The 13,035-nt window shown below is 33.4% G+C and overlaps 1 protein-coding gene across 2 annotated transcripts in view; it reads right to left on the bottom strand.

Moving 5' to 3' along the window:
* Nucleotides 1-13,035, bottom strand: part of LOC148951524 (uncharacterized) — a 296,748-nt gene that overhangs the window by 206,751 nt on the left and 76,962 nt on the right. For both annotated transcript variants that reach the window (XM_089090920.1, XM_089090919.1), the window contains exon 4: nt 11,334-11,552. In XM_089090920.1, coding sequence (XP_088947046.1) covers nt 11,334-11,552 — 219 coding nt within the window. The remainder of the gene's footprint in view (nt 1-11,333; nt 11,553-13,035) is intronic.

Raw genomic sequence — 13,035 nt, 5'->3', positions numbered from 1 at the left:
TGAAGCCTAAAGACTGTCATTAGACCTTAGTTGCTACATATACTTCATCAGTTTGATGAACAGTGTTTTAGATTATTTTTAACAAATACGGACAGGAATGTAGGAAATGGATAAAAAAAACTACAATTGAAGCCTAAACACTGTCATTAGCCCTTAGTTGCTACCACTACTTCATCAGTTTGATGAACAGTGTTTTATAATATATTTAACAAATACGGACAGGGATGTACAAAATGGATATAAAACTACAATTGAAGCCTTAAGACTGTCATTAGCCTTTAGTTGCTACCACTACTTCATCAGTTTGATGAACGGTGTTTTATATTATGTTTAACAAATAAGGACAGGAATGTATGGAATGGATAAATAACCACAATTGAAGCCTAAACACTGTCATTAGACCTTAGTTGCTACCAATACTTCATCAGTTTGATGAACAATGTTTTAGATTATTTTTAACAAATACGGACAGGAATGTAGGAAATTGATAAAAAAAAACTACAATTGAAGCCTAAACACTGTCATTAGCCCTTAGTTGCTACCACTACTTCATCAGTTTGATGAACAGTGTTTTATAATATATTTAACAAATACGGACAGGGATGTACAAAATGGATACAAAACTACAATTGCAGCCTAAACACTGACATTAACCCTTAGTTGCTACCACTACTTCATCAGTTTGATGAGCAGTGTTTTATAATATATTTAACAAATACGGATAGGGATGTACAAAATGGATACAAAACTACAATTGCAGCCTAAACACTGCCATTAGTCCTTAGTTCCTACCACTACTTCATCAGTTTGATGAACAGTGTTTTATAATATATTTAACAAATACGGACAGGGATGTACAAAATGGATACAAAACTACAATTGCAGCCTAAACACTGCCTTTAGCCCTTAGTTCCTACCACTACTTCATCAGTTTGATGAACAGTGTTTTATAATATATTTAACAAATACGGACAGGGATGTACAAAATGGATACAAAACTACAATTGAAGCCTAAACACTGCCATTAGCCCTTAGTTCCTACCACTACTTCATCAGTTTGATGAACAGTGTTTTATAATATATTTAACAAATACGGACAGGGATGTACAAAATGGATACAAAACTACAATTGCAGCCTAAACACTGCCATTAGCCCTTAGTTGCTACCACTACTTCATCAGTTTGATGAACAGTGTTTTATAATATATTTAACAAATACGGAAAGGGATGTACAAAATGGATACAAAACTACAATTGCAGCGTAAACACTGACATTAGCCCTTAGTTGCTACCACTAATTCATCAGTTTGATGAACAGTGTTTTATAATATACTTAACAAATACGGACAGGAATGTAGGAAATGGATAAAAAAAAACTACAATTGAAGCCTAAACACTGCCATTAGCCCTTAGTTCCTACCACTACTTCATCAGTTTGATGAACAGTGTTTTATAATATATTTAACAAATACGGACAGGGATGTACAAAATGGATACAAAACTACAATTGCAGCCTAAACACTGTCTTTAGCCCTTAGTTGCTACCACTACTTCATCAGTTTGATGAACAGTGTTTTATAATATATTTAACAAATACGGACAGGGATGTACAAAATGGATACAAAACTACAATTGCAGCCTAAACACTCCCACTAGCCCTTAGTTCCTACCACTACTTCATCAGTTTGATGAACAGTGTTTTATAATATATTTAACAAATACGGACAGGGATGTACAAAATGGATACAAAACTACAATTGCAGCCTTAACACTGCCATTAGCCCTTAGTTCCTACCACTACTTCATCAGTTTTATGAACAGTGTTTTATAATATATTTAACAAATACGGACAGGGATGTACAAAATGGATACAAAACTACAATTGCAGCCTAAACACTGCCATTAGCCCTTAGTTCCTACCACTACTTCATCAGTTTTATGAACAGTTGTTTTATAATATATTTAACAAATACGGACAGGGATGTACAAAATGGATAAAAAACTACAATTGCAGCCTAAACACTGTCATTAGCCCTTAGTTCCTACCACTACTTCATAAGTTTGATGAACAGTGTTTTAGATTGTTTTTAACAAATACGGACAGGAATGTAGGAAATGGATAAAAAACAACAATTGAAGCCTAAACACTGTCATTAGACCTTAGTTGCTACCAATACTTCATCAGTTTGATGAACAGTGTTTTATAATATATTTAACAAATACGGACAGGGATGTACAAAATGGATAAAAAACTACAATTGCAGCCTAAACACTGTCATTAGCCCTTAGTTCCTACCACTACTTCATCAGTTTGATGAACAGTGTTTTAGATTGTTTTTAACAAATACGGACAGGAATGTAGGAAATGGATAAAAAAAAACTACAATTGAAGCCTAAACACTGCCATTAGCCCTTAGTTCCTACCACTACTTCATCAGTTTGATGAACAGTGTTTTATAATATATTTAACAAATACGGACAGGGATGTACAAAATGGATAAAAAACTACAATTGCAGCCAAAACACTGTCATTAGCCCTTAGTTGCTACCACTACTTCATCAGTTTGATGAACAGTGTCTTAGATTGTTTTTAAGAAATAGGGACAGGCATGTAAGAAATAGATAAGGAACTACAAGTGAAGCCGAAACACTGTAATTAGCCCTTGGTTGTTACCAGTACTTCATCAGTTTGATGAATAGTGCTTTTTATTATTTTTAACAAATATGGACAGGAATGTACGAAATTGATAAAAAACTACAATTGCAGCCTAAACACTGTTATTAGCCCTTAGTTGCTACCACTACTTCATCAGTTTGATGAACAGTGTTTTAGATTGTTTTTAAGAAATACGGAGAGGCATGTACGAAATGGATAAAAAACTACAATTGAAGCCGAAACACTGTAATTAGCCCTTGGGTTGATACCACTCCTTCCTCAGTTTGATGAACAGTGTTTTGTATTATTTTTAACAAATACGGACAGGAATTTACGAAATCGATAAAGAACTACAATTGAAGCCTAAACACTGTCATTAGCCCTTAGTTGCTACCACTATTTCATCAGTTTGATGAACAGTGTTTTAAGATTATTTTTAACAAATACGGACAGAAACGTATGGAATGGATAAAAAACTACAATTGAAGCCTAAACACTGTCATTAGCCCTTAGTTCCTACCACTACTTCATCAGTTTGATGAACAGTGTTTTACATTGTTTTTAACAAATACGGACAGGAATGTAGGAAATGGATAAAAAACAACAATTGAAGCCTAAACACTGTCATTAGACCTTAGTTGCTACAAATACTTCATCAGTTTGATGAACAATGTTTTATATTATGTTTAACAAAAACGGACAGGAATGTAAGGAATGGATAAATAACCACAATTGAAGCCTAGACACTGTCATTAGACCTTAATTGCTACCAATACTTCATCAGTTTGATGAACAGTGTTTTAGATTATTTTTAACAAATACGGACAGGAATGTAGGAAATGGATAAAAAAAAACTACAATTGAAGCCTAAACACTGTAATTAGCCCTTAGTTGCTACCACTACTTCATCAGTTTGATGAACGGTGTTTTATATTATGTTTAACAAAAACGGACAGGAATGTATGGAATGGATAAATAACCACAATTGAAGCCTAGACACTGTCATTAGACCTTAGTTGCTACCAATACTTCATCAGTTTGATGAACAATGTTTTATATTATTTTTAACAAATACGGACAGGAATGTAGGAAATTGATAAAAAAAACTACAATTGAAGCCTAAACACTGTCATTAGCCCTTAGTTGCTACCACTACTTCATCAGTTTGATGAACAGTGTTTTATAATATATTTAACAAATACGGACAGGGATGTACAAAATGGATGAAAAACTACAATTGAAGACTAAAGACTGTCATTAGACCTTAGTTGCTACATATACTTCATCAGTTTGATGAACAATGTTTTAGATTATTTTTAACAAATACGGACAGGAATGTAGGAAATGGATAAAAAAAACTACAATTGAAGCCTAAACACTGTCATTAGCCCTTAGTTGCTACCACTACTTCATCAGTTTGATGAACAGTGTTTTATAATATATTTAACAAATACGGACAGGGATGTACAAAATGGATATAAAACTACAATTGAAGCCTTAAGACTGTCATTAGCCTTTAGTTGCTACCACTACTTCATCAGTTTGATGAACGGTGTTTTATATTATGTTTAACAAATAAGGACAGGAATGTATGGAATGGATAAATAACCACAATTGAAGCCTAAACACTGTCATTAGACCTTAGTTGCTACCAATACTTCATCAGTTTGATGAACAATGTTTTAGATTATTTTTAACAAATACGGACAGGAATGTAGGAAATTGATAAAAAAAACTACAATTGAAGCCTAAACACTGTCATTAGCCCTTAGTTGCTACCACTACTTCATCAGTTTGATGAACAGTGTTTTATAATATATTTAACAAATACGGACAGGGATGTACAAAATGGATACAAAACTACAATTGCAGCCTAAACACTGTCATTAACCCTTAGTTGCTACCACTACTTCATCAGTTTGATGATCAGTGTTTTATAATATATTTAACAAATACGGATAGGGATGTACAAAATGGATACAAAACTACAATTGCAGCCTAAACACTGCCATTAGACCTTAGTTCCTACCACTACTTCATCAGTTTGATGAACAGTGTTTTATAATATATTTAACAAATACGGACAGGGATGTACAAAATGGATACAAAACTACAATTGCAGCCTAAACACTGCCGTTAGCCCTTAGTTCCTACCACTACTTCATCAGTTTGATGAACAGTGTTTTATAATATATTTAACAAATACGGACAGGGATGTACAAAATGGATACAAAACTACAATTGCAGCCTAAACCCTGCCATTAGCCCTTAGTTGCTACCACTACTTCATCAGTTTGATGAACAGTGTTTTATAATATATTTAACAAATACGGACAGGGATGTACAAAATGGATACAAAACTACAATTGCAGCCTAAACACTGCCATTAGCCCTTAGTTCCTACCACTACTTCATCAGTTTGATGAACAGTGTTTTATAATATATTTAACAAATACGGACAGGGATGTACAAAATGGATACAAAACTACAATTGCAGCGTAAACACTGACATTAGCCCTTAGTTGCTACCACTAATTCATCAGTTTGATGAACAGTGTTTTATAATATACTTAACAAATACGGACAGGAATGTAGGAAATGGATAAAAAAAAACTACAATTGAAGCCTAAACACTGCCATTAGCCCTTAGTTCCTACCACTACTTCATCAGTTTGATGAACAGTGTTTTATAATATATTTAACAAATACGGACAGGGATGTACAAAATGGATACAAAACTACAATTGCAGCCTAAACACTGACTTTAGCCCTTAGTTGCTACCACTACTTCATCAGTTTGATGAACAGTGTTTTATAATATATTTAACAAATACGGACAGGGATGTACAAAATGGATACAAAACTACAATTGCAGCCTAAACACTCCCACTAGCCCTTAGTTCCTACCACTACTTCATCAGTTTGATGAACAGTGTTTTATAATATATTTAACAAATACGGACAGGGATGTACAAAATGGATACAAAACTACAATTGCAGCCTTAACACTGCCATTAGCCCTTAGTTCCTACCACTACTTCATCAGTTTGATGAACAGTGTTTTATAATATATTTAACAAATACGGACAGGGATGTACAAAATGGATACAAAACTACAATTGCAGCCTAAACACTGCCATTAGCCCTTAGTTCCTACCACTACTTCATCAGTTTTATGAACAGTTGTTTTATAATATATTTAACAAATACGGACAGGGATGTACAAAATGGATACAAAACTACAATTGCAGCCTAAACACTGTCATTAGCCCTTAGTTCCTACCACTACTTCATAAGTTTGATGAACAGTGTTTTAGATTGTTTTTAACAAATACGGACAGGAATGTAGGAAATGGATAAAAAACAACAATTGAAGCCTAAACACTGTCATTAGACCTTAGTTTAAGGTCTAATGACAGGAATGACAATTGAAGCCTAAACACTGTCATTAGCCCTTAGTTGCTACCACTACTTCATCAGTTTGATGAACAGTGTTTTATAATATATTTAACAAATACGGACAGGGATGTACAAAATGGATAAAAAACTACAATTGCAGCCCAAACACTGTCATTAGCCCTTAGTTGCTACCACTACTTCATCAGTTTGATGAACAGTGTCTTAGATTGTTTTTAAGAAATAGGGACAGGCATGTAAGAAATAGATAAGGAACTACAAGTGAAGCCGAAACACTGTAATTAGCCCTTGGTTGTTACCAGTACTTCATCAGTTTGATGAATAGTGCTTTGTATTATTTTTAACAAATATGGACAGGAATGTACGAAATTGATAAAAAACTACAATTGCAGCCTAAACACTGTTATTAGCCCTTAGTTGCTACCACTACTTCATCAGTTTGATGAACAGTGTTTTAGATTGTTTTTAAGAAATACGGAGAGGCATGTACGAAATGGATAAAAAACTACAATTGAAGCCGAAACACTGTAATTAGCCCTTGGGTTGATACCACTCCTTCCTCAGTTTGATGAACAGTGTTTTGTATTATTTTTAACAAATACGGACAGGAATTTACGAAATCGATAAAGAACTACAATTGAAGCCTAAACACTGTCATTAGCCCTTAGTTGCTACCACTATTTCATCAGTTTGATGAACAGTGTTTTAAGATTATTTTTAACAAATACGGACAGAAACGTATGGAATGGATAAAAAACTACAATTGAAGCCTAAACACTGTCATTAGCCCTTAGTTCCTACCACTACTTCATCAGTTTGATGAACAGTGTTTTAGATTGTTTTTAACAAATACGGACAGGAATGTAGGAAATGGATAAAAAACAACAATTGAAGCCTAAACACTGTCATTAGACCTTAGTTGCTACAAATACTTCATCAGTTTGATGAACAATGTTTTATATTATGTTTAACAAAAACGGACAGGAATGTATGGAATGGATAAATAACCACAATTGAAGTCTAGACACTGTCATTAGACCTTAGTTGCTACCAATACTTCATCAGTTTGATGAAAAATGTTTTAGATTATTTTTAACAAATACGGACAGGAATATAGGAAATGGATAAAAAAAAACTACAATTGAAGCCTAAAAACTGTCATTAGCCTTTAGTTGCTACCACTACTTCATCAGTTTGATGAACAGTGTTTTATAATATATTTAACAAATACGGACAGGGATGTACAAAATGGATAAAAAACTACAATTGCAGCCCAAACACCTTCATTAGCCCTTAGTTGCTACCACTACTTCATCAGTTTGATGAACAGTGTCTTAGATTGTTTTTAAGAAATAGGGACAGGCATGTACGAAATGGATAAGGAACTACAAGTGAAGCCGAAACACTGTAATTAGCCCTTGGTTGATACCACTACTTCATCAGTTTGATGAATAGTGCTTTGTATTATTTTTAACAAATATGGACAGGAATGTACGAAATTGATAAAAAACTACAATTGCAGCCTAAACACTGTCATTAGCCCTTAGTTGCTACCACTGATTCATCAGTTTGATGAACAGTGTTTTAGATTGTTTTTAAGAAATAGGGACAGACATGTACGAAATGGATAAGAAACTACAAGTGAAGCCGAAACACTGTAATTAGCCCTTGGTTGATACCACTACTTCATCAGTTTGATGAATAGTGCTTTGTATTATTTTTAACAAATACGGACAGGAATATACGAAATGGATAAAAAACTACAATTGAAGCCTAAACACTGTCATTAGCCTTTAGTTGCTACCACTACTTCATCAGTTTTATGAACAGTGTTTTAAAATTATTTTTAAAAAACACGGACAAGAACGTACAAAATGGATAAAAAACTACAATTGAAGCATCAACACTGTCATAAGCCCTTAGTTGCTCTTACTACTTTATCAGTTTGATGAACAGTGTTTTTTATAACTTTTTAAACAAATACGGACAGAATTGTACGAAATGGATAAAAAACAACCATTGAAGCCTAAACACTGTCATTAGCTCTTAGTTGATACCACTACTTCCTCAGTTTGATGAACAGTGTTTTATATTATTTTTAAAAAATACAGACAGGAATCTCCGAAATGGATAAAAAACTACAATTGAAGCCTAAACACTGTCATTAGCCTTTAGTTGCTACCACTACTTCATCAGTTTGATGAACAGTGTTTTATAATATTTTTAACAAATTCGGACAGGAATGTACAAAATGGATAAAACACTACAATTAAAGCCCAAACACTGTCATTAACCCTTAGTTGCTACCACTACTTCATCAGTATCATGAACAGTCTTTTATATTATTTTTAACAAATTAGGACAGGAATGTACGAAATGGATAAAAAACTACATTAGCCTTTTAAACACTTTTAAACACTTTTATACACTGTCATTAGCCTTTAGTTGCTACCCCTACTTAATCAGTTTTATGAACAGTGTTTTAAGATTTTTTTAACAGATACGGACAGGAACGTACGAAATGGATAAAAAACTACAATTGAAGCCTAGACACTGTCATTAGCCCTTAGTTGCTACCACTACTTCATCAGTTTGATGAACAGTGTTTTATATTATTTTTAACAAATACGGACAGGAATATACGAAATGGATAAAAAACTACAATTGAAGCCTAAACACTGTCATTAGTCCTTAGTTGCTACCACTACTTCATCAGTTTTATGAACAGTGTTTTAAAATTATTTTTATCAAACACGGACAAGAACGTACAAAATGGATAAAAAACTACAATTGAAGCCTCAACACTGTCATTAGCCCTTAGTTGCTCTTACTACTTCATCAGTTTTATGAACAGTGTTTTATATTATTTTTAACAAATACGGACAGGAATATACGAAATGGATAAAAAACTACAATTGAAGCCTAAACACTGTCATTAGCCTTTAGTTGCTACAACTACTTCATCAGTTTTATGAACAGTGTTTTAAAATTATTTTTAACAAACACGGACAAGAACGTAAAAAATGGATAGAAAACTACGATTGAAGCCTAAACACTGTCATAAGCCCTTAGTTGCTCTTACTACTTCATCAGTATGATGAACAGTGTTTTTTATAACTTTTTAAACAAATACGGACAGAATTGTACGAAATGGATAAAAAACAACCATTGAAAACTAAACACTGTCATTAGCTCTTAGTTGATACCACTACTTCCTCAGTTTGATGAACAGTGTTTTATATTATTTTTAACAAATACGGACAGGAATATACGAAATGGATAAAAAACTACAATTGAAGCCTAAACACTGTCATTAGCCTTTAGTTGCTACCACTACTTCATCAGTTTGATGAACAGTGTTTTATATTATTTTTAACAAATTCGGACAGGAATGTACAAAATGGATTAAAAACTACAATTAAAGCCCAATCACTGTCATTAGCCCCTAGTTGCTACCACTACTTCATCAGTATGATGAACAGTCTTTTATATTATTTTTAACAAATACGGACAGGAATGTACGAAATGGATAAAAAACTACATTAGCCTTTTAAACACTTTTAAACACTTTTATACACTGTCATTAGCCTTTAGTTGCTACCACTAATTCATTAGTTTTATGAACAGTGTTTTAAGATTATTTTTAACAAATACGGACAAGAACGTATGAAATGGATAAAAAAAAACTACAATTGAAGCCTAAACACTGTCATTAGCCCTTAGTTGCTACCACTACTTTATCTGTTTGATGAACAGTGTTTTATATTATTTTTGAAAAATACGGACAGGAATGTACGAAATGGATAAAAAACCAAAATTGAAGCCTAAACAGTTTCATTAGCCTTTAGTTGCTACCACTACTTCATCAGTTTTATGAACAGTTTTTTAAGATTATTGTTAACAAATACGGATAGGAATGAACGAAATGGATAAAAAACAACCATTGAAGCCTAAACACTGTCTTTAGCCCTTAGTTGCTACCACTACTTCATCAGTTTTATGAACAGTGTTTTATATTATTTTTAACAAATAGGGACAGGAATATACGAAATGGATAAAAACTACCATTGAAGCCTAAACACTGTCATTAGCCCTTAGCTGATACCACTACTTCATCAGTTTGATGAACAGTGTTTTATATTATTTTAAAAAAATACGGACAGGAACTACAATTGAAGCCTAAACACTGTCATTAGCCCTTAGTTGCTCTCGCTACTTCATCAGTTTTATGAACAGTGTTTTATATTATTTTAAACAAATACGGACAGGAATGTACGAAATGATAAAAAACTACCATTGAAGCCTAAACACTGTCATTTGCCCTTATTTGCTACCACTAATTTATATGTTTGATGAACAGTGTTTTTTATTATTTTTAACAAATACGGACAGGAATCTACGAAACGGTTAATAAACTACGATTGAAGCCTAAATACTGTCATTAGCCCTTGGTTGCTACCACTACTTCATCAGTTTGATGAACAGTGTTTTATATTATTTTTAACAAATACGAACAGGAATATACGAAATGGATAAAAAACTACAATTGAAGCCTAAACACTGTCATTAGCCCTTAGTTGCTACCACTACTTCATCAGTTTGATGAACAGTGTCTTATATTGTTTTTAACAAACTACTTCATCAGTTTGATTTTTTGAAAAACTTATTCAAACAAACTGTCTCATGATAATCCCAATGTTTGTGGAACTGTGAAAAACTAGCGCTTTACTTAAAACTTTTTTTTCTAGGTTTTTAGAGATTTAAAATCGTATTGTAAAATTTATTGATTTCACGACCGGTAAGAGACTATTCAGAGCTTTATGCATTATTCTTTTATTTTTCTTGTAGGCCACAAAAGGGTTTTCTTCCTTCTATTCCTGTTTTGTTGCGTCGGTTTTATGTTTTCAATAAAGCACTTGTTATTCAGAATTCTACGAGTAGGCCTATAAGGAGTTATAACGAGCCAGTTTTTTAACTGTTTTTCAAAAGTATATCGCATCAACCACGAAGCAATCATTTTTGTTCCCTCTTCAACTTCGCTTTTTTACTTTCAATAGAAAAACTTTTTTTTAGTTAATTTTTTAATAATGGGCAGTTCCCATATGCCATATGACATATGGCAGTGAATAATTCTTTTTCATTTCCTAATTCATTTCTTATAATTTCAAGCTTAACTAAAAGCTGCAAAAATATTTCTAACTACTAGCAACACTCTTGCCTTCCCAAGGAATTTATATATCAAAACAATGAGATTACTAACCATTCCACCCGGTCTCCCTGGTTCCCCTTGTTCACCTTCGGTAGAGACACTAAACAAAAGGTCCCCTCTATGTCCCTTTTGACCTGGGTTTCCATTAGGACCATAAGCTCCTCTTCTTCCTGGGGCTCCAGGTGAACCTGGAGCACCTAATTGACCATCCGTTCCATTACAGCCATGAATTCCTGGGATTCCTTGCGGACCTTCTAATCCAGAAAACCCCTGTAAAATTTTAAGAAAATAAGCAACTGAAAAATTTGAGGAAAAATGATGAGGATCGATGCATGATTCAAGCAACATGAACGTTATTCCTTTTACATCAAGACCGGTATTTTGGACCAAAAGGACCTGAACGCAAGAAAATAAACTCCTAGTAAAAACTTTCTTATTCCATGAAATTTGCCAAATACCTTGATATTAGTCATAATTTGTAAAATTTAAGCTAGTAGATACCCCACTATAAATCGAGGAAATATTCAATAATTTTTTAAGTGGTAAACTTCTGAAAATGTCAGCTGTTGGGGCTTCTTTCTTAAAGGATTTTAAAGTAGAAGATTCGAAGAAAATTTTTTTTAGCTCCATCCCAGGCTTCCAGTCATTTTGAGCTTCCAGCTAATATAAGTCCAATCTACAGAACTTGGATGACGCACAGCAAAAATTGAGTTAGGCCTAACTATTGACTGACAAAAGCTCAAAAATTTCCAAGCTGCGAAATAGCTCAGTTGGCATCAGAAAAACAGACCTATTGTACTTTGTCTAAAGTGAAAATATAGAAAAATTTGTTTTCTTTGGTTAGAAGACAAAATAAAGCCAGCAGTCCCTCCGACATTTCCCAGTCTTAGATTCCGATTACTACTTTCAAGCAGAAAGACAGGCATGTTGTATCTTGAGTCATCTGTAATCTTGCAAGGACTTAAACCTTGGTGGCCTGCGGAGCCAAATTGATCTTGTTGCTTGGCACCAATACTTTGGTGCCATGTCCTCCAAGATGTCCACTAGATTTCAGTACAGGATTTCAAAATTCAAGTTTTCATCTTCAGTCACCTCAAACCTTTGTTTTAAGTAATTAAGAAAATTCTATGGAGATTAAATGCTTTTGACATATTAAAACTCTAGGATGTACAAATCACGATTCTAGAGGCTACCATGCTCATAAAATAACAAGCCCCATCTTAATTTCTTGTTATGGCATGGGCCATTTTTCTAAAAGGAATATTTGCCTTAAATTGAAGTCATTACTAACTGAGCAGTTCCCTCAGCGGTGAACACCATTTTTCATTAAGTTTACCAACAGTTTTTGGCTTCAAACAGCTTCTTTGTAAATTTTTCTCTTTCCCAACTAATAACACCCCCCCCCCCGTTCTTATGTTTGGACGTCAAAAAATCTCCCTTCTCTCTCTCTCTGCCTCTCTAGGCCAGTACCTGTTCACAAGAAGATTTCAAAAACTATGAGTTTTTTTCTCTCTCTTATAGAATAGGCCTACATCAAATCCAAGCATGTCTTCATATCATACCTTAATCGTGCTATATCACACCGTAATACGCTTTGAGATATGTTCAACAAACAGTGATTAGAATTCTTATCAAAGCAGGAACGAGACAGAAGTAAAATATTGACACGCCCTATTTAATTAAAAGTTAAAAATGATTACCTATTATTTTAACTACTTTTCATTTTAACCACTATTAATTACTAAATAAAATA

This window comes from Artemia sp. Qi Xiang Cuo, chromosome 6 (assembly GCF_049724085.1).
Source record: "Artemia sp. Qi Xiang Cuo chromosome 6, ASM4972408v1, whole genome shotgun sequence".
NCBI classification, from domain to species: Eukaryota; Metazoa; Arthropoda; class Branchiopoda; order Anostraca; family Artemiidae; genus Artemia; species Artemia sp. Qi Xiang Cuo.
This window is presented reverse-complemented; position numbering and strand designations above follow the sequence as displayed.